The sequence below is a fragment of the Bufo bufo genome, chromosome 2, assembly GCF_905171765.1.
Source record: "Bufo bufo chromosome 2, aBufBuf1.1, whole genome shotgun sequence".
In the NCBI taxonomy this organism is placed as follows: domain Eukaryota; kingdom Metazoa; phylum Chordata; class Amphibia; order Anura; family Bufonidae; genus Bufo; species Bufo bufo.
The window spans coordinates 111023413-111046677 of record NC_053390.1 but is presented as its reverse complement, the minus strand read 5'-3'; the positions used below and the strand labels follow the sequence as shown (position 1 = coordinate 111046677).

The 23265-nt window shown below is 41.4% G+C and overlaps 1 protein-coding gene across 2 annotated transcripts in view; it reads left to right on the top strand.

Moving 5' to 3' along the window:
• Positions 1-21692, top strand: part of SV2C (synaptic vesicle glycoprotein 2C) — a 191658-nt gene extending 169966 nt beyond the window's left edge. The window contains exons 9-12 of one of the 2 annotated variants that reach the window (XM_040420185.1): positions 2713-2846; positions 10018-10221; positions 20016-20175; positions 21509-21692. In XM_040420185.1, the coding sequence (XP_040276119.1) occupies positions 2713-2846; positions 10018-10221; positions 20016-20175; positions 21509-21692 (682 nt within the window). The remainder of the gene's footprint in view (positions 1-2712; positions 2847-10017; positions 10222-20015; positions 20176-21508) is intronic. The other variant, XM_040420186.1, reaches the window with a different exon arrangement.
• Positions 21693-23265: the final 1573 nt, after the last annotated feature.

Genomic DNA, 23265 nt, shown 5'->3' with positions numbered 1-23265 from the left:
AACCACATCAAAACCACATAAAAAACCATGTGAGCCAAATCAGAATAAAAACAGCGGCACCTGAGGGGTTAACTGCCGCTGATCTGCTGCCAGTACCCGCCTCCTGTATTAAGGGGTAATTATCATTGGTGGCGCAGTGCGCCCTCCCCCATCAACCCCCGACCCCATTGAAATCATTGGTGGCACAGTGCGCCCGCCCCTCTCAACCCCCCAGTATTAAAATCATTGGTGGCGCAGTGGCCACAGGGTCCCCTCCTCTCATTGGTGGTGCAGTGGCAGCTTCTGATCGGAGCCCCAGCAGTGTAATCGCGGGGCTCCGATCGGTTACCATGGCAGCCAGGACGTTACTGAAGCCCTGGCTGCCATAGTCTGCTCCCTGCTGCTATGTGTACTATGCACAGGGCAGCAGGGAGAGTGTGAAGTCCTATTAACCCTGATAGAGCTCTATCAGGGTGAATAGGACAAGGGATTAAAAGATCTTAGGTTCTGGCCCCTAAGGGGGGAAATAGTTATTAAATAAAAAGTGCAAAAAAAATAAAATTTAAAAAACCCCACCAAAATATTAAGTATAAATCACCCACTTTCTCAATTTCACATATAAAATATATAAACAATAAATAAACATATCACATATCGCCACGTCATAAAAGTCCAAACTATTAAAATATAAAAAAAATCTATGCGGTGAACGCCGGAACAGAAAAAATAAATAAAAACTGCGTGATTCGCCATTTTTTAAAATGCGGAATGCACGTGGCTTTTTTTTTTTTTTTTTTCGAATGGTATCGAGTATCGGAATACTTTTTTATTGTATCGAAATCGAATCAAAAATTTGGTATCGCAACAACTCTAGGCTCCAGCAGGTTTTGGGGTGCACTGGCAGCTCAGCTCAGACACTTTGCTTTTCCTTTGTCTCCTGTACTAATCTCTGGCTTTGGTCTGGTATCTGGACTTTCTGGCAGTTCTGGCACCTTTGAGTAGGGTGCCTCTGGCTGTTGACTCCCCTCGTAATACTCAGTCTATGAACTGCAAGGAGTTGTGGTGCTCTATGAGCTGCTTCCCCTGGAAGACTCCTACTGCAAAAGGGGGGAGCTCCCCTCACTGCGCCATGTCTCCTCTCCTTCCAACTTTCAACTCCCTCTGAACAGGAAAAACATCCCTCCCCTTGGAAGACCTGGGTAGGCCCAATCCTCCAATAATAGCTCACTGCCAGATGCACTGCCACCTGCTGGTAAACCAGGCACAGAGCATTAAACACAAGAAATAACAGTTCTTAGCAATACTATTAAGACACAATATCAAAGGACTTGGAATCAGATATACAGATGACATTATTGGTTAGCCTTTTAGAGACAGTAGCAGGATTAAGGAATGGTAGTGCCTGCTCTGGGGTACTACAGGATCTTTTCAAGAAAGACTTTTTATTGCATTTGTATGCAGACACGTTTAGAGAAAAACTCTTTATTGATTTTTGCCATAGATGTTTATAGAGCAGTGAGACTTTCTTTCCTGGGTCTATGTAGACTTAAAAGGGTTCTCTGGGATTTTCATATTGATGGCCTATCCTCAGGATAACTCATCAATATGAGATCGGCAGAGGTCCAACTCTCAGCACCCCCACGATCACCTGTATAAAGAGGTTTTCCATGCTCCGTGGGCACATAGACCTCTTCCTAGGCCAGTAACACCATGTTTATCAGTCACATGGCCCAGGCGCAGCTCAGTCCCATTTAAGTGAATGGACTTGAACTGAAAACTAACACAACCACTATCCAATGGTAAGCTGTGCTTTGTCAGCTGTGAAGATGCAACAGCGTTCACCAGAGCTCAGGTGAGTGTCATTGCTTCCTCAAACAGCTGATTGTCGGGGATGCTGGAAGTTGGACCGCCAACGATCTCATATTGATGATCTATCCTAAAGATAGGTCATCAATATGAAAATCCCGGAGATAAGAAACCTTTGTGGGAATTTTCTTCTGGTGGTCTGAGCCAGCTCCATCAAGCAGTTTTGTGAAGGCTCATATAACCTTGACTAGTGTGCATTACCTTCTTATAGTAATAGAAATAGTTCACATAAAGGGAAGCAGTAGTCAGAAACATTCCCCCTAGACGTCAGTCTATTGCTGGGAGTTCCCTGCCTGCTTCATATGTTTTATCAAGTTGAAGACAGCCTCAGCTTTTAAGGGTACTTTCAAACTAGCGCAAAAACGCTTCAGTTACTGATAATACAACCATCTGCATCAGTTTGAACGGATCCAGTTGTATTATCTTTAGCTTTTTTTTTTAACATTGCCAAAACTGATCCGTTTTGTACACTATTGAAAGTCAAAGGAGGACAGATCCGTTTTCTATTGTGTCAGTTTTGCTCCGCCTCCCAGGGACCGAAAGAAAAAAGCAGCATGCTGCGGTTTTCTCTCCGGTCTGGAAACTAAACTAAACGGAATGGAATGCATTTTGGAGCATTCCGTTCAGTTTTGTCCCCATTGACAATGAATGGGGACCGAACTGAAGCATTTTTTCCGGTATTTAGCCCCTAGGACGGAACTCAATAACGGAAAACTTTAACGCTAGTGTGAAAATACCCTAACTTTGCAGCGTAATAGAAATGCAGTAAAAGTGATGTCATCTTCTTTTGAGCTTTATGTGGATTTATTACTTGTTTTATCTGATATTTACTGCTTGTTAAACCACATAAAATGTTCTACTTCACAGGTTCATTTCAATGAAGTTTAAGGCTGTAGTGTTTCAAGATTCACTATTTGAACGATGTTATTTTGAAGACGTGACGTCACTGAACACTTACTTTCGAAACTGCACTTTCACACATACAGTCTTTGTGAACACAGGTGAGGATCATGCCAGTGTTTTCTATTAGGGCTTTCCATAGAACTCAGTGGAGGACAGAAAGCTCTCTGTAGTCAGGCTTACAAGTTCTGGCTGCCGCATGTGGACTAAACCTCACCCACGGTGGCCAGTGACGCACAATTTTGCAGGTATGACAATGACCAGGCCTGTTTAAGTAGAATTAATAAAGTCTCTCTTTACTGAGTAGGTGATGAGAGTTCCAGTACAAACAGCAGCAATTGGTACAGTCCTAAGGAATATCACACAGATTATTTCTGCCCAATAGCTGTGTATGGGCAGCAGCAATGATGGTAGTAGTAATCTCTGAGACCCCTAAATATTTTGCAACTTTCCAAGATAACCACGGGCATGCTATTCTGTACTTGTTAACTCCTTCTGCATTACCTGGGCTGAGCAGTGCAGACTCTAGATCCAGATGGCCAGTCCATCTCATAGAGTACCGGGTGCTGGTGGCAATTACCCCTTTCGACAGCAGTAAAGTCTTTTGTCATAAACGAGAGGTACCTTACTGATGTTATCTCACACAGCCTTAGTGGTTCTTCTAGACCTTCTAAGGGTACTTTCACACTAGTGTTGTTCGGATCCGGCAGGCAGTTCCGGCAACGGAACTGCCTGCCGGATCCGGCAAACTGTATGCAAACGGAAATATGTTTTTTCCGGATCCGTTAGACGGATCCGGGGATATACCGGATCCGTCTCATCCGGTATCATCCGGAATAACGGATCCGGTATTTTAATTTTTTCAAAGATCAAAAGCAAAAATAGCTCCTCCTATGTCCTGACGCATGCGCAGACCGCAAAACCGGAACCGGCAACGTGGCAATTTCCGGAACACTTAGTACCGGATCCGGCATGAATCCATCTCTATGGAAATTAATGCGGTAGTGTTCCGGGATTTTGTCCGGTCAAATACCGTACAAGGGACGGAACGGAAGACATCCTGATGCATACTGAACGGATTGCTTTCCATTCAGAATGCATTAGGACAAAACTGATGCGTTTTTTTGCGGTATTGAGACCCTTTACCGGTTTTTAATACCGGAAAAGAATAACACTAGTGTGAAAATACCCTTAGATGCCAGTCTCTTTCCTTCAGGGGTAGTCTGATGATAGATATCTTTGGCAGCTGTAGCCTCAGAGAGGAAGGTCCTCTGGAATTGGGCCTAGTTTGCTGGAGCTTGCATGTGTAGATCTTGTTTGTAGTACTGCATTGCTAAGACTCTCTAACTGACTAACTACCTAACCTGGAGGCAGGTCAAGTCCATCAGGTTTGCCTGTGTTAACTATAAATTGCCCATACATTGTTATAAAGGGCCCTTTACACTGCCTGAACATCAGGCAGATTGACGCTAACAAGTATTCGCATGAACATCAGCTAGCGACAATCTGCCGGTGTAAAGACACCACTGATCACCTGATGAACGAGCAAAGCGATCAAGCGGTCACCTAAATCAATGTTTTCCAGCAGCAGATTGTGTCGGCTAAACAGCACTCTGCTGCCGGCAAACAATGATTCTGCATGGGGAACAATCGACGGCATTAGCGGTCGCTCCTCCCCATACAGTGGAGCTGCATGTAAATACCGCCATTTTTCTACACCCCAGATTCTATGTTTTTGTGCATAGTTGAGTCGTTTGACCTTGTCTCCACTCAACTGCACACAAAAACTGTTGTGCAGAAAAATGGCGATAGGCGCTCTGGACTGATGAGTTAAAAATTGAAATGGTTGGCTGGAACAGAAGGCAGTATTTTTTTTTACCAAAGGGTTGGAGAGCAATACATTAATGAGTATTTGTGGGCGATCTGATTGGCTCCAAATTTAATCTGCGCCAGGACAACTACCCCAAACATACAGCCAATATCACTATGAACTATCTTCAGCATAAAGAAGAACGAGGAGTCCTGGAAGTGATGATTATGAGTCAGACTAGTTTGTAAGGGTACCCTATATACAGTCTCACTGGGGCTGTAGGCTGGAGTTACTAAGCCAAAGTAATTTCTGCATGGAGTTTTTCTATTCTTTGGATGGTTTCCTTTAAGTACTCGTTTTTTCCCCCCTATAATGCAAAACCATACAGGTTATGTTTCTGATGAAATTGTCTCTAATGGAAGTGATTGTGCTCCTCTGGGACAAAGTAATGCTTACAATTGATAGTTTCTTAGCCAGATCCAGTGTTAATGTATTCTAGCTTGTACGGTATCTAGGAAGCAGGTACATTGTTATGTAGAAGAAATAATACATTGAGCATCTAGTAGGAATTATAAAGGATCAGCTGAAAGCGTTAAAGGGGTTATCTTTTTTTTAAATCTCATCTCGCCCACATTGGTGAGTCTTACAATATTTTTATTATGATGAATTTCTTTCCCTTACAGGGCCAGTGCTGTGCTCCCTGCGCTCTAATTACGTTTTAGGTACTAGGCCAGTTTCGCGGGTTGCGCCTGCGCAGTCAGACAGCCTCGGGTGCACACAGCTCACAGTGCCTGGGGCTGCCTGACTATGCATGCGCAACCCCAGTACATTGTGGGTTGAAACCGGGCTAGGATCACAAGCACTATGTATGGTACATGATCCCAACATAATTAAACTGGGGAGGGCAGCGCTAGCCTGGAAACAGGCATAATGCCATTTGACTCGCCACTGTGGGCAAGGTGAGATTAATAGAGAATAACTGGAAAACTCCTTTAAGGGCAGATCACAACCCAGAACAAGCGCCGATTGACAATATAATGACTAGGGCTAAGCGAATCGGGTTTGAATTTCTGTATCCGAAACCTTATTCTTTTAAAAAATCAGTCAACAATATCGGCTCCATCCTACTGTAAAATGAATTGCTTCCGCGGAGGTCTTTTCGAAGTTTCAGCAAATATTGGAAGACTTACATCATCTCGCCTTCACTTTGTTTATTCACATAAATTACTGTATCAAAATACTGAGCCAAACTTGGCTTCGTTAATGAGGCATGAAGGAGGACGGAGCCGATATTCTTAATGTACTTTTTAAAAGAATTGGGTTTCAGATTCAGCCATCCGAACCCGATTCTCTCAACCCTAAATAATTATGACCAATGCTTGTTTAAAAGGCCTGTTTAAAACATATCTATTCTATTTTTTTGCGGTGCGGACCGTTTCTTGCGGATCCATTCAAGTGAAAGGGTCCGCGACTGCAAACGGCGTGCACACGACCCATGCCCGTGCATTTTGCTGTCCACGGCATGGGCTCACACGTTCATGTGCAGGAGCCCTAAGGCCTCTTTCACACGGGTGTTGCGGGAAAAGGTGCGGGTGCGTTGCGGGAACATGCGCGATTTTTCCGCCCGAGTGCAAAACATTGTAATGCGTTTTGCACTCGCGTGAGAAAAATCGCGCATGTTTGGTACCCAAACCCGAACTTCTTCACAGAAGTTCGGGCTTGGGATCGGTGTTCTGTAGATTGTATTATTTTCCCTTATAACATGGTTATAAGGGAAAATAATAGCATTCTGAATACAGAACGCATAGTACAATAGGGCTGGAGGGGTTAAAAAAATAAATAAAAATTATTTAACTCACCTTAATCCACTTGCTCGCGCAGCCCGGCATCTCTTCTGTCTTCATCTTAGCTGTGTGCAGGAAAAGGACCTGTGGTGACGTCACTCCGGTCATCACATGGTCCGTCACATGATCTTTTACCATGGTGATGGATCATGTGATGACCGTAGTGACGTCACCACAGGTCCTTTTCCTGCACACAGCTAAGATGAAGACAGAAGAGATGCCGGGCTGCGCGAGCAAGTGGATTAAGGTGAGTTAAATTATTTTTATGAATTTTTTTTAACCCCTCCAGCCCTATTCTACTATGCATTCTGTATTCAGAATGCTATTATTTTCCCTTATAACCATGTTATAAGGGAAAATAATAATGATCGGGTCCCCATCCCGATCGTCTCCTAGCAACCGTGCGTGAAAATCGCACCGCATCCGCGCTTGCTTGCGGATGCTTGCGATTTTCACGCAACACCATTCATTTCTATGGGGCCTGCGTTACGTGAAAAACACACAAAGAGGAGCATGCTGCGATTTTCACGCAACGCACAAGTGATGCGTGAAAATCACCGCCCGTGTGCACAGCCCCATAGAAATGAATGGGTCAGGATTCAGTGCGGGTGCAATGCGTTCAACTCACGCATCGCATCCGCGCGGAATACTCGCCCGTGTGAAAGGGGCCTAAGTGATAATTCCGCATTCATGCCTTAGACCTCTTCACTATTCTAAATTCTCACTAATAATTTATATTAAACAAGGTTGCCAATCATTACTCAGCAATATGTATAATAGGAAAGGACAGGGCATTTCGCCAACATGCTTGAACTACCTCCCCCCCTTGTCAACTTAGGACGTATCCATAGGACATTTCTTACTATTAAAAAATCAATAATTTAAAACTATTCCAGTAAATCTTTATTGCTGCAGTAATATTTCTCTTAAGAACCATATGAAAAGAGTGACATCTGGTGTGTGACAAAAGAGCAACAGTAGAACATAAACCAAGTAAACCAGTAGTGTTGTCATATTAAAGGGGTTGTCTCACTTCAGCAAGTGGCATTTATCATGTACATTCTCCATATTGTCTCCTTTGCTGACTTGATGCATTTTTCCATCACATTATACATTGCTTGTTTCCAGGGGTTACGACCACCCAGCAATCCAGCAGCCATGGCCATGCGCCAGCGTATCCAGCCTCCCGTGGTCCAGGCCACCAGAGAGTCCGACGCTTTTTCCTATAGTGTGCAACATGACCACCACTGCTAGATTACAGGGTGGTCGTAAAAAATGCCATTTGCTGAAGTGAATGATGCTTTATACTGTTTTAGTATAAAAGCAGATTTCTATTATGTTGGAATAAATAAAACTAGTTAATTAACCATTTTCTGACCCAGCCAATTTCCATATTTAACTCCCGGCCTTCCCGAAACCATAACTTTTAGATTTTTTCCATTCACATAGCAATATTAGGACTTGTTTTTTGTGGTATAATTTGCACTTTCTTCTAATGGAACTATTTAATGTTGCATATGATGTACTTGGAAAAAAAACACAATTCCGGCAGTTTTATGGGTTTCGTTTTTACAGCATTCCCTATGTGGTAAAACTGACATGTTAACTCCATTCTCTAGGTCTGTACGATTACAGTGATACCATATTTTTAAACTTTTTAATACTTTAAACAAAAAATAATCTTTGCATCACCATATTCTGAGTCTGAGAACTTTTTTATATTAACATCTATTGACCTGTCTGTGTGCTTAAGTTTACCATACGAGATAAATATCTTTATGTTTTAGTACTATGGGCATATTGGGAATGCGACGGTGCTAATGATGTTCATTTTTATTACTTATTTTTATTTTTAATATGAGGAAAAGGGTGTGAATTTAATATATATATATATATATATATATATATATACACAGTACAGACCAAAAGTTTGGACACACCTTCTCATTCAAAGAGTTTTCTTTATTTTCATGACTATAAAAATTGTAGATTCACACTCAAGGCATCAAAACTATGAATTAACACATGTGGAATTATATACATAACAAACAAGTGTGAAACAACTGAAAATATGTCATATTCTAGGTTCTTCAAAGTAGCCACTTTTTGCTTTGATTACTGCTTTGCACACTCTTGGCATTCTCTTGATGAGCTTCAAGAGGTAGTCCCCTGAAATGGTTTTCACTTCACAGGTGTGCCCTGTCAGGTTTAATAAGTGGGATTTCTTGCCTTATAAATGGGGCTGGGACCATCAGTGGCGTTGAGGAGAAGTCAGGTGGATTCACAGCTGATAGTCCTACTGAATAGACTATTAGAATTTGTATTATGGCAAGAAAAAGCAACTAAGTAAAGAAAAACGAGTGGCCATCATTACTTTAAGAAATTAAGGTCAGTCAGTCAGTCAGCCGAAAAATTGGGAAAACTTTGAAAGTAAGGGCTATTTGACCATGAAGGAGAGTGATGGGGTGCTGCGCCAGATGACCTGGCCTCCACAGTCACCGGACCTGAACCCAATCGAGATGGTTTGGGGTGAGCTGGACCGCAGAGTGAAGGCAAAAGGGCCAACAAGTGCTAAGCATCTCTGGGAACTCCTTCAAGACTGTTGGAAGACCATTTCAGGGGACTACCTCTTGAAGCTCATCAAGAGAATGCCAAGAGTGTGCAAAGCAGTAATCAAAGCAAAAGGTGGCTACTTTGAAGAACCTAGAATATGACATATTTTCAGTTGTTTCACACTTGTTTGTTATGTATATAATTCCACATGTGTTAATTCATAGTTTTGATGCCTTCATAGTCATGAAAATAAAGAAAACTCTTTGAATGAGAAGGTGTGTCCAAACTTTTGGTCTGTACTGTATATAAATTTTTTTTTTTTTACTTTTTTTTTTACTTATTTGAAGTCCCCTTAGGGGACTTTAACATGTGATCGGCTGTACATGTATGGTAGAGGTTGGTAATGGGGTTAAAGGAGTATTATCAGGATATGCCAAAAATGTCTGATAGATGCAAATCTCTATGTAATAAGCAGTGGGTGTAGAACCACTGTGCTAACCAGTTTGGCTTTAGGCTAAACCTAAGGATGCAGGGAACCAACCAGGCCATTATCTCCTGAGTAATCTCAGTGTTGTTGGCGTCTGACCCAAGGGGGGCAGAAAATCCAGTGTGAAACACCAAGAGATCAAGAAATAATCGTAGTCAGGAAAAATTGCTGCAAATTTTCCACCTGCAACTCACCAGCAGTGGAAAATACCCCCAAAAAATTGCATGTCCTATTCTTGTCCGTTTTGCGGACAAGAATAGGCATTTCTACAATGGGCCGCCCGTTCCGCAAATTGCGGAAGGCACACAGGCGGCTCTTGTTTTTTGCGGATCCGCGGTTCGCGTGCATGAGGCCTAAATGTAATAATAAGGGAAGATTGGCTAATGCTTATTGGTGTGTTTTTTTGCTTTCCTCTGGATCAATTGGGGAAATAATGTTTTAAAATTAAAAATGTACTCTTTATTCACATATTCTCCCCTCCCCTGCCTGAACTTGATGAACATATGTGCTAATTATATGTACCTATATATATATGTGTGTGTCAGTATATATTATCTGATATGCCTCTGTTTCAACAGACCTTGAAAAATTCAAGTTCACTGATAGTGAATTAATAAACTGCACATTTCACGATCAAAAGGTGGGATGTCAGATGACGTTTGATGATGACTACAGCGCCTACTGGATCTACTTTGTGAATTTCTTGGGAACACTTGCCGTCCTTCCAGGCAACATTGTCTCAGCGCTTTTGATGGACAAAATTGGTAGACTAACAATGCTGGGTATGTTATAAACTTTGTGAAATATTCTGCTGTCAAATTTATTCATAATTATCAACTAGCAAATACCCCAGGTCTGAATAACCTATTCCTAGATTTAATTCTTACTAAAGGGGTTCTTCAGGAGATAAAAAAAAAAAAGACCAGAATATGTTACAAATGGAAGTTCGGGTTTGCCGGGTTCGGCCAAACTTCAGGTCAAAGTTCGGGTTCAGGAACCCCTGGAAGTCAATGGGGACCCGAACGCCTATAGACTTCTATTATGACGGAATGCAAAACGGAATGCCTCTAGAGATTTCCCTTCTGCATTCCGTCATAAGAATTACACTATTTTCCAATATAACCGTGTTATAACGGAAAATAATAAAGTAATTCATAAATCGCCTGAACACGGACTTCAGTGAAAAATACAAACCCGAACTTTGCAGTTTGGGTTCGCTCATCCCTAGTTACAAACAAAAAAGATTCGTTCTTCACCCCCACCGATCCCCCGGTGCTGCCGTTCTTACGCTGCTTTGGCGTCTACTGCTCTGGACTTACTGTGTCAGCTCAACACCCTGGAAATGCAAGGAAAGGCTTTCTCAGCCAATCACTGGCCTTAGTGGTGACACGTGATTGGCTTAGCAGGCCCTTCCAGGGCCAGGGTGCTGGCTGGCTTGGCCTCAGCGGTGCTGGCTGGCTTGGCCTCAGGGGTGCTGACAGGCTTGGCCTCAGGGGTGCTGGCTGGCTTGGCCTCAGGGGTGCTGGCTGGCTTGGCCTCAGGGGTGCTGGCTGGCTTGGCCTCAGGGGTGCTGGCTCGCTTGGCCGGGCAGAAGGAGTGTGGGAGACTGTGAGGCCTTTTTTCTCCAAGCTGCTCCGGAAAAAATATGCCTCCCCATCAGCCCCCAGGCCCCCCAGTCAGTGCCTCTCACCAGCCCCTAGTGCCTCTCACCAGCCCCCAGTGCCTCTCCATCAGCCCACAGTGCCTCTCAGCAGCCCCCAGTGCCTCTCCATCAGCTCCCAGTGTCTCTCACCAGCGGCCCCCCAGTGCCTCTCCATCAGCCCCCAGGCCCCCCAGTCAGTGCCTCTCCATCAGCCCCCCAGGCCCCCAGTCAGTGCATCTCCATCAGCCCCCAGTGCCTCTCCATCAGCCCCCAGTGCCTCTCCATCAGCCCCCAGTGCCTCTCCATCAGCCCCAGTGTGCCCTCCCCGGTATTAAAATCATGCCCCTCTCCCCTATCATTGGTGGCAGTGGCAGTTTCCGATTGGAGTCCCAGCAGTGTAATGCTGGAGCTCCGATCGGTTACCATGGCAGCCAGGACGCTACTGAAGTCCTGTCTGCCATGGCCAGTTACTCTGCAGCATTATACTTACATGCACTGCGGCCGCCCGGCGCTCCTTCTTCTTGTAACTCACAGGTCTGTTCGGCGCATTGCTTATGCAATGATGCAGCATCCCCATCACTATGAGAGCGCCTCGGATTTAGAATATACCATCGGATCTGAGATTTCTCCAATCCGATGGTATATTTTAACATCAAGCATTACCTACAGAGGACCAGGAAGCGGTGAGTACAAACCCTTCACCGCTTCCTGGTCCTTTTGCCCGGCGTTAAAGACGGGCGTCCCTGAAAGTGAACGGCGTTCCTGCTATGAAAAAAGTGCAGGAACGCCGTTCCCACACGTTCCCGCAGGACTCGAGCCCTGGGCCCTTCCTAAAATTTCCAGACAGGACAGGAATTGTGGAGCAACAGGAGCCAAATTAGAGTCAAAATAGAAGTATTGCGAGGATCAGTCTAGATGAATAATGCATATTGTCATTTTTTATATTTTTTCTTTGCCCATTTTTTTCCTTTTTTTAAATCTTCTTTGAAAAACCCTATTGAATGAGTTGTATGGGATCAGAAAAATATGGATTCTTTCTGGTAAACACAATAGCACATCCGTCCATGGATTTTGTCCGGTATTGCAGTTCTGCTCCACTGAAGTGAATGCAACTGGGCTTTAATAGCTTATACAACCTGTTGATACATTTGGTGCTGTTTTTGGAAGAGAGCAGCCATGTTTTTCGAATCCTGAATAGCACATTTAAGGTAATTTACAGAAAATGTCTCCATAAATCTTGTTAGGCATATTGTAAATGAAGGCATCAATGAAAGGTCAGCTCAATATGAATCCTAAAGGAGTCTGTAGGAAAGGGGTCTTCATCGCTGGACAGAAATATGGGCCTTCAGCAACTTTGATCTGTGTAATTATACACCCTGTACAGAATTATTAGGCAAATGAGTATTTTGACCACATCATCCTCTTTATGCATGTTGTCTTACTCCAAGCTGTATAGGCTCGAAAGCCTACTACCAATTAAGCATATTAGGTGATGTGCATCTCTGTAATGAGAAGGGGTGTGGTCTAATGACATCAACACCCTATATCAGGTGTGCATAATTATTAGGCAACTTCCTTTCCTTTGGCAAAATGGGTCAAAAGAAGGACTTGACAGGCTCAGAAAAGTCAAAAATAGTGAGATATCTTGCAGAGGGATGCAGCACTCTTAAAATTGCAAAGCTTCTGAAGCGTGATCATCGAACAATCAAGCGTTTCATTCAAAATAGTCAACAGGGTCGCAAGAAGCGAGTGGAAAAACCAAGGCGCAAAATAACTGCCCATGAACTGAGAAAAGTCAAGCGTGCAGCTGCCAAGATGCCACTTGCCACCAGTTTGGCCATATTTCAGAGCTGCAACATCACTGGAGTGCCCAAAAGCACAAGGTGTGCAATACTCAGAGACATGGCCAAGGTAAGAAAGGCTGAAAGACGACCACCACTGAACAAGACACACAAGCTGAAACGTCAAGACTGGGCCAAGAAATATCTCAAGACTGATTTTTCTAAGGTTTTATGGACTGATGAAATGAGAGTGAGTCTTGATGGGCCAGATGGATGGGCCCGTGGCTGGATTGGTAAAGGGCAGAGAGCTCCAGTTTGACTCAGACGCCAGCAAGGTGGAGGTGAAGTACTGGTTTGGGCTGGTATCATCAAAGATGAGCTTGTGGGGCCTTTTCGGGTTGAGGATGGAGTCAAGCTCAACTCCCAGTCCTACTGCCAGTTTCTGGAAGACACCTTCTTCAAGCAGTGGTACAGGAAGAAGTCTGCATCCTTCAAGAAAAACATGATTTTCATGCAGGACAATGCTCCATCACACGCGTCCAAGTACTCCACAGCGTGGCTGGCAAGAAAGGGTATAAAAGAAGAAAATCTAATGACATGGCCTCCTTGTTCACCTGATCTGAACCCCATTGAGAACCTGTGGTCCATCATCAAATGTGAGATTTACAAGGAGGGAAAACAGTACACCTCTCTGAACAGTGTCTGGGAGGCTGTGGTTGCTGCTGCACGCAATGTTGATGGTGAACAGATCAAAACACTGACAGAATCCATGGATGGCAGGCTTTTGAGTGTCCTTGCAAAGAAAGATGGCTATATTGGTCACTGATTTGTTTTTGTTTTGTTTTTGAATGTCAGAAATGTATATTTGTGAATGTTGAGATGTTATATTGGTTTCACTGGTAAAAATAAATAATTGAAATGGGTATATATTTGTTTTTTGTTAAGTTGCCTAATAATTATGCACAGTAATAGTCACCTGCACACACAGATATCCCCCTAAAATAGCTAAAACTAAAAACAAACTAAAAACTACTTCCAAAAATATTCAGCTTTGATATTAATGAGTTTTTTGGGTTCATTGAGAACATGGTTGTTGTTCAATAATAAAATTAATCCTCAAAAATACAACTTGCCTAATAATTCTGCACTCCCTGTATGTGGATTCATCTCTATGCATCCAGTTTGCATGCAATAGTAATTTATTAGGGTAAATGAACTGGCAAAACTGCAGACATTTTGGCTACACTGCCCCTTACACTACGTAGCTCAGTGTCTGAAGCATTTCGTGTGCTGCCTAATAGCAATCTCATATATAGTAATAGGTGATATAGCAATGCATCAATAATTTATAATTATCAATGCATCAAGCTCATAGAGGGTGAATATTGTGTGCATTCTTCTTTGTGAGTCTTGTGGGCATGCTCTGTGCCATGTGTACACAGGGGGTGGAGTTGTCTCCATTACCTATCATAGAATGGTAGGATCCTTTCTTAGGCTACTTTCACACTAGTGTTTTTGCTGGATCCGGCAGGGTTCAGCAAAAACGCTTCCGTTACTGATAATACAACTATCTGCATCCGTTTGAACGGATCCAGTTGTATTATCGTTAACATATTTTTAACATTGCCAAAACGGATCCGTAATTAACTGCATTGAAAGTCAATGGGGGACGGATCCGTTTTCTATTGTGGCAGATTGTGCCAGAGAAAACTGATCCGTCCCCACTAACTTGCATTGGGGTCATGACGGATCAGTTTTGCTTCGCATCCCCAGGACAAAAAGCAAAATACAACATGTTGCGGTTTGCTCTCCGGTCTGGGAACGCAACTAAACGGAACAGAATGCATTTTGGAGCATTCTGTTCCGTTCAGTTCAGTTTTGTCCCCATTGACAATGAATGGGGACAAAACCAAAGCGTTTTTTTTCCCGTTATTGAGCCCCTCTGATGGAACTCAATACCGGAAAACTTTAATGCTAGTGTGAAAGTACCCTAATCTGACTCCAGCATTATAATACCAATGTTTCTTTTTATTGCCATCCTCCCACTTGAATGGCATGCCCTGAGGCACATGATACAAAGGGATATCTACAAAACTGGAAGGGTCAGTCTGTTTTGAGGACTTAGTGACCATGAGGAAAATGAAATTTCAGGATAAATAAGTCTAAGGGCTCATGCACACGCCCGTAGCTGTTTTTGCTGTCTGCAAATTGGGGATCCACAAATACACAGATACCTGCTGTGTGCATTCCGCATTTTGCGGAACAGAACGTCTGGCCCATAATATAGCAGTCCTATATTTTTTGTGGGGTTGCAGAATGCACATGCATATGCGGACAGCATGCGGTCCCATTGAAGTGAATGAGTCCGCATCCAACCCGCTAAAAATATGTCGTATGCATGAGCCCTAACAGGAGATTTGCTCATGGTAGATTGTTTCACTGAAAGAATCTGGAAGCAGGAAGATAGTGCTAGATGATCAATGGGAAATGATTAAATTTAGAAAGGAACTTCCTAGCAATCAGTGTGTTAGCTATAAGGAGGTGCAGAAGCTGAACCTGAACCCGGGTCCTGTTGGTCTCAGAGGCACAATGTCCCATTTGTCACATAAGAGGACATCAGTACTATATAAGGCCAAATTCACATATCCTGACTCTGGATTCCATATTCTGGACATGTTCTCTGGCCTAACCATAGGTTTAACCTCTTCAAGCAACAACCAGTTTTGACTAAATGCCAGAGCGCAATTTTTCAAATCTGACGTGTCACTTTATCTGGTAATAACTCTGGAACGCTTTTATTAACCCAAAAAAACTGTTTTTTCATAACACATCACACTTCATGTTAGTGGTGAATTTTAGTTGATATGTTTTAAAATTTAGGATGTTAGAAGGCTTAGAATTTTGGAAGCAATTTTTGAAAGTTTCAAGAAAATTTTCAAAACCGTTTTTAAAAAAACGGCATGTTTGCCGAGTCCTTAAGGACCCATGACGTACCGGTACGTCATGAGTTTAAAATGAGATTGCGGCGCTGCTGGGGTTAATCCGCACAGGATGCCGGCTGAAATCATTCAGCCGGCTTCCTGCTGTATGGAAAAAGTTAACAGTAAGAGGGAGCTCCCTCCCTCTTCCATCGGGGGGCTGCTGTGCCTTTGCAGCCCCCCGATGGAGAGGAAGAGAGCCCCCAGACAGCCCCCAGAGAGCCCCGTCCTTACCCTTCCCCGTCTGCGAAGTTCTGACAACTACTGAGCAGACGGGGAAGGTTCCCATGGCAACAGGACGCCGTCTCAGGCATCCTGCTTTCCATGGTGCTGAACAGATCTGTGCTAAAGGCAGAGATCTGTTCAGACAAAGTGTAAGTAAAATACAGTACAGTACAATATATATTGTACTGTATTATACAGACATCAGACCCACTGGATCTTCAAGAACCAAGTGGGTCTGGGTCCAAAAAAAAGTGAAAAAAGTGAAAAAAAGTAAAAATCAAAAAATACATTTATCACTGATTAAAAAAGAAAATTCCCTACACATGTTTGGTATCGCCGCGTCCGTAACGACCTGATCTATAAAACGGTCATGTTACTTTACCCGAACGGTGAACGCCATAAAAATAAAAAATAAAAAACTATGATGAAATTTAAATTTTGGCCACCTTACTTCCCAAAAAAAGGTAATAAAAGTGATAAAAAAAGTCGCATGTATGCCAAAATTGTAACAATCAAACAATCAAACAATCAAACATCAAAAATGAAATCATTGTGTAAAACTTACATAAACAAAAAAAAGTATACATATTAGGTATCGCCGCGTCCGTATCGACTGGCTCTATAAAAATATCACATGAGTTAACCCCTCAGGTGACCACCGTAAAAAAATAAAAATAAAAACTGTGTAAAAAAAAACCATTTTTTGTCATCTTACGTCACAAAAAGTGTAATAGCAAGCGATCAAAAAGTCATATGCACCCCAAAATAGTGCCAATAAAACAGCCATCTCATCCTGCAAAAAATGAGACCCTACTTAAGATAATCGCCCAACAACTGAAAAAACTATGGCTCTTAGGCTATGGAGACACTAAAACTTTTTTTGTTTTAAAAATGAAATCATTGTGTAAAACTTACATAAATAAAAAAAATTGTATACATATTAGGTATCGCCGCGTCCGTGACAACCTGCTCTATAAAATTACCACATGATCTAACCTTTCAGATGAATGTTGTAAATAACAAGAAAAAACGGTCCCAAAAAAGCTATTTCTTGTTACCTTGCCTCACAAAAAGTGTAATATAGAGCAACCAAAAATCATATGTACCCTAAACTAGTACCAACAAAACTTCCACCCTATCCCGTAGTTTCTAAGATGGGGTCACTTTTTTGGAGTTTCTACTCTAGGGGTGCATCAGGGGGGCTTCAAATGGGACATGGTGTAAAAAAAAACAGTCCAGCAAAATCTGCCTTCCAAAAACCATATGGCATTCCTTTCGTTCTGCGCCCTGCCGTGTGCCCATACAGCAGTTTACGACCACATATGGGGTGTTTCTGTAAACTACAGAATCCGGGCAATAAATATTGAGTTTTGTTTGGCTGTTAACTCTTGCTTTGTTACTTGAAAAAAAATATTAAAATGGAAAATCTGCCAAAAAAGTGAAATTTTGAAATTGTATCTCTATTTTCTATTAAATCTTGTGCAACACCTAAAGGGTTAACAAAGTTTGTAAAATCAGTTTTGAATATCTTGAGGGGTGTAGTTTCTTAGATGGGGTCACTTTCATGGAGTTTCTACTCTAGGGGTGCATCAGGGGGGCTTCAAATGGGACATGGTTTAAATAAACCAGTCCAGCAAAATCTGCCTTCCAAAAACCAAACGGCGCACCTTTCACTCTGCGCCCCGCTGTGTGGCCGTACAGTAGTTTACGGCCACATATGGGGTGTTTCTGTAAACGGCAGAGTCAGGGCAATAAAGATACAGTCTTGTTTGGCTGTTAACCCTTGCTTTGTTAAAAATGGGTTAAAATGGAAAATTAGGCAAAAAAAGAAAATTCTCAAATTTCATCCACATTTGCCAATAACTCTTGTGCAACACCTAAAGGGTTAACGAAGTTTGTAAAATCAGTTTTGAATACCTTGAGGGGTGTAGTTTATAGAATGGGGTCATTTTTGGGTTTCTATTATGTAATCCTTGCAAAGTGACTTCAGAGCTGTAGTGGTCCCTAAAAATTGTTTTTTTGTAAATTTCTGAAAAATTTCAAGATTTGCTTCTAAACTTCTAAGCCTTGTAACATCCCCAAAAAATAAAATATCATTCCCAAAATAATTCAAACATGAAGTAGACATATGGGGAATGTAAAGTCATCACAATTTTTGGGGGTATTACTATGTATTACAGAAGTAGAGAAACTGAAACTTAGAAATTTGCAAATTTTTGCAAATTTTTGGTAAATTAGGTATTTTTTTATGCAAAAAAAAATATTTTTTTTGACTTCATTTTACCAGTGTCATGAAGTACAATATGTGACGAAAAAACTATCTCAGAATGGCCTAGATTAGTCAAAGCGTTTTAAAGTTATCACCACTTAAAGTGACACTGGTCAGATTTGCAAAAAATGGCCATGTCCTTAAGGTGAAATAGGGCTGAGTCCTTAAGGGGTTAAGGACCAATTCAGTTCTGAAATGACTTTAAGGGGCTTCCATAATAGAAACCACCCCAAAATGGCCCAATTATAGGAACTACACCCCGCAAACTATTCAAAACTGATTTTACAAACTTTATTAACCTTTTAGGTGTTCCACAGGAATAAAAGGAGGAAACAAAATGGAGTGAAATTTATTTTAATTTCATTTGTTTGTGCAGATTTTTTACATTTAAATAATTTTTTTCTGTAACACAGCAAGGGTTAACAGCAAAACAAACCTAAATATTTATTACTCCGATTCTGCAGTTTACATAAACACCCCATTATGTGGTTGAGACATGCTGTATGGGCACACGACAGAGCACAGAAGGAAAGGATATTGTTAACAGAGGGCACATTTTCCTGGAATGGTTTTCAGGTGCCATGTCACATTTGAAAAGACCCTGAGGTACCCCTACAAGGAAAATCCCAAAAAGCAACCCCATTTTGGAAACTACATTTCTCAAGGAATTGATCAAAGGGTGAAGTGAATGCTTTGATCCAACAAGCCTTGGATAAAATTTAGAAACACTTGGCTGTGAAAATGAAAAATTACGTTTTAGTTCCAATAAAGATTTTAGTCTCAACTTTTTTATTTTCCCAAGACATAACTGGAGAAAATGCACCCCATAATTTGTTATGCATTTTTTCCTGAAAACGGCAACACCCCATATGTGATTGTAAACTGCTGTTTAGGGAAACGGCAGCATTCAGAAGGGAAGGAGCAGCATCAGGATTTTCTAAAATGGAATTTGCTAAAATTGCTTTTAGGAACCATAACATTTTTATTTTTTCACCAATGTAGCTGAATGAGGGCTTTTTTTATGAAACAGCTCTAGCTTTTATTGGTATCAATTTGGGGTACATATGTGTTTTTGATCACTTTTTATACAATTTTTTTGGGAGGTGAAATGGGCAAAAACTGCAATTCTGTCAGTGTTTTTTTTATTTTTAAGGGGTTCCTTATGCAGTATATATGATAATTTTATTCTGTGGGTTGCTACGGTTATGTTTTTTATTTTTATGGGGTTTCCCATGCAGTATATATGATAATTTTATTCTGTCCGTTGATACGGTTATAGTGTGAACAAATTTCTATAGTGTTTTTTTATGTTTTACTACTTTTTCGGTATAAAATCACTTTTGTGCTAAAAATAAATGATTTTGCATTGTCATATACTATCATCCATAACACTTTTATTTTTTCACCAATGCAGCTGTGTGAGGGTTTGTTTTTTTGCGAGAAGAGATGTACTGTAGTTTTTATTGTCATTATTTTGGGGTACAGTAGCTCTCAGTAGCCGAGAGGGCACTTCCAGAGATTGTCTTGCATGTTGATACAAAAGTAGGAAGTAGAAAGCAGTCTAAATAGCAGCTGCGGTGGGTTGATCAGGTATCAGTTTTTAAGAATGTTTTTAACTTGCTGAACAAAAAGGAATTAACAATGAATGTCAATGTGTTTCTTCTGTTGTGTGTCCATTCAGGAGGATCTATGGTGCTCTCTGGCATTAGCTGCTTCTTGCTCTGGTTTGGTACCAGTGAATCCATGATGGTGGGAATGCTGTGTGTTTACAATGGTCTTACCATTTCTGCTTGGAATTCTCTGGATGTGGTGACAGTGGAGCTGTACCCGACAGACAAGAGGTAAGGACACAAGCAAGACAAGCTCACACCTTCAGCTACAGTATAATCTCATTAGTCAAGCTGCAGTATGGCCATCAAAACAAAGTCCTAGATTTTGTTGATGTAATGCTCATTTTGGTTAAATTACTTTTCTAAACATTGAAGAATGAGATTGACAGCCCTCGAGGTTGGGTTTTAATTTTCTCCTTTATTCAATTTGGAAAAAGCAGCTGGTGCTTTGTTATGAGTGATTGGTTTCTTCATTTCTGATAGATTATTTAATTATCGGGAAGCATAATTAGCTTCATTTACATATAGTCTTTCTAAACAACACACAAACAGGCCAGCCAAAAATATATCTGACAATCTATCAATGTAATGGGCTTCAAACTCCTTTTGTCTGGCCGTTTTTTTCACATAAGATTTGGGAATGTCTAAAGGTGGCTTTTTCTTTTTCATTTTGACAGTACTATACTACTGAACATTAAATACAAATTATTGTCCTCCTGTAACAGTCAGCACAGAGAATTTATGTACAGAAAATTATGCATTCTTTAGTTTACTGGTGCTGTGAAGGGAAGGTGTTATCTGCTAGTATAATAGTAGATTGTAGAATTGCGATAACAGCATAACACCTCTACTGTTCTCTTGATATGCCTAGATAAAGATGTCCAGAGAAGAGCATTGCATTGATTTGTGTAATTTGTGATGATCTAATTGAGTCACTCATCCCCTTCCCTCTCGTTGGAAGGCAGCGACGGGGACAATCCTCCCTAGCATCGCAAGTGATGCTAGGGAGGCTTGTCCCCTTCGCCGCCTGCTATTTGCTGAACCCCCCCCCCCCCCCTCACCCCAACACCAGATGTTTTCATCGGCACACACTGGGAGGAGCAGTAGCAGCTGTGCGGGCTTCAGAAGCGACGCGGGTGCCAGGGAGCCAGGTAAGTACATTGTATGTGACGGGCCCGGGCATATGGGGGGGGGGGATTTAAGGGGTCGGATCACCCCTTTGAGGGTATGCTTTCAGTGAGCATTTCAAAGGTAGAGGATGCTAAATGAAATGAAATAGAGAGTTCCAAAAAAAGGGGGGAAGCACAATAGAAGTCTTGTATTTGCTCGTGGGAGGAAATGCTTAATGTAATAGAGAGATGGTCGTAATTGGCATAGAGCAAAGATTGTGTGTGGGTTGGCATTAGAAAAAAAAATGTAGGGTGGAAAAGGCTTTGTAGGCTAGTGTGAGTACTAGGACCATCACCAGAGATCCCCATTGTGATATTTTATAAGGAACTCTCTTCTTTGTGTATGTGTACAGTTCTGGAATTTTCCTGATTTTCCTATATCTATTTAATTGCAGGTCCACAGGTTTTGGCTTTTTGAATGCACTGTGTAAGGCAGCAGCAGTGCTTGGAAACTTAATATTCGGTTCACTTGTGGGAATCACTAAAGCCATACCCATACTTCTGGCCTCAGCCGTGCTGGTATGTGGAGGTCTGGTGGGACTTCGACTGCCGGACACAAGAAACCAGGTGTTGATGTAAATGGAAACAAAAGCCATTGTGGATACAATTTTTTCTGTATTCCCGGAAAAAAAAGAATGGAATAAAATACTGAAAATTTCATTGAGGAGACCGAACACATGTTTAACAAAATGTACTGTAAATGTCCTTGCTGTGCTGTGTGTGTGTGTAAAACTAGAGCTGTCCAAATTATTTTCAGTTTATTTGTATTTTACATTGGATTTCCATTGTACGTTGCCTTATTTGTTTCTGGATATGCCAGTTCACCATTAGCCCAAAAAATGCACTCAGATATCAGGTACTTACAGTGAGCAAGTTATAAGACTGCAGGAATAATGCCAAAGATCAGGCCAGAAACATGGTTCCACCAATGATGACTATGCCCATATGTCATGCTGCCTGTTCACAAATGAATAGCTCCAAAAAATTACACATATTATATAAAGTATAATCATGATTGTTTCATTGCCCGTAAAGTGATGCTATATATTCTAACCAGTGCCCCTTTAGATGCCAAGATAATCTGATATGTGCCGTAATCACTTTCTATAGTTAGAGCAGTAAATGCTCCATAAATACTACATGTACAGTGAAAAACAAGGAAATCAATGGGCCAATAATTGGGCAATGTAAATGGGCCTTTAGGCTGGCCAAACAAAGTTCAATTTATGGTCCATTATGGCGATGAAGAAAAGATTCAGTGACGTCGCTGTAGGAAAGACATAGGATTTCTTTTTAATTATCTTGCCAAATTTTACCCTACATCCCATCATGGTTAGTGCAAACTATTTCTATTCAGTATAGACTATGTACATTATCAACACAGAAAATATGAGGTAGACCTTAGAACCAGACGTTCATAAAGTCACCAGCGTAACATCCCTTTAAACTATTTCTAGATACTTTGTTTATTAACCATAAAGATAAGAATAGTTTACAACATAAAATATTGAATTTCTTTAGATTTTAATTAAGAGATTTTTATGGAAATTATTACATTTATTTAAAATATTAAAATGGGGTTTGGGCTAAAAAGCTCTTTATAGGTATTTATATGTAACGCAATTTCTCTGATATAGAGCTCTAAATCCTTCAATCACCCTTAGAAGTTAACGATACAATTCTAGCTGCCTACGGCCATCACTTGGGGGATGTGGTTTACAAATTAATACAGCTCCCATTGATTAAGAGCTCTATATCTAAAAAACTGAGGAGTAACTCCTATGAAGCAATATTACAAAGTGTATCATCACAGACCCTGAAGAAGATATAGACCAAAGTTGCCTGTAGAGATGAGCGATGTTTTGAAAAATTCGATTCGGCAGCTTCGCCGAATTTTGACAAGAAATTCAATTAGTTATGAATTAATTTGTCACGAATCGCTATGTTAAAATCCTATTCAGCCAATCAATCGATGAGACCATTTTTAATGGCTGCTTAGACAGAAGTGAACCGTCTAACGGCAGTTAAAAACGGTAATATGCTAGTGCAATATAGCCTTTTGGGTTTAAAAAAAATTCACTCACCTAATCTCCTTTCTCATGTGGAGGCAGTCCCCTTCTCTGTTGAGTGGAAAAGACCTGCCAAAGGACCT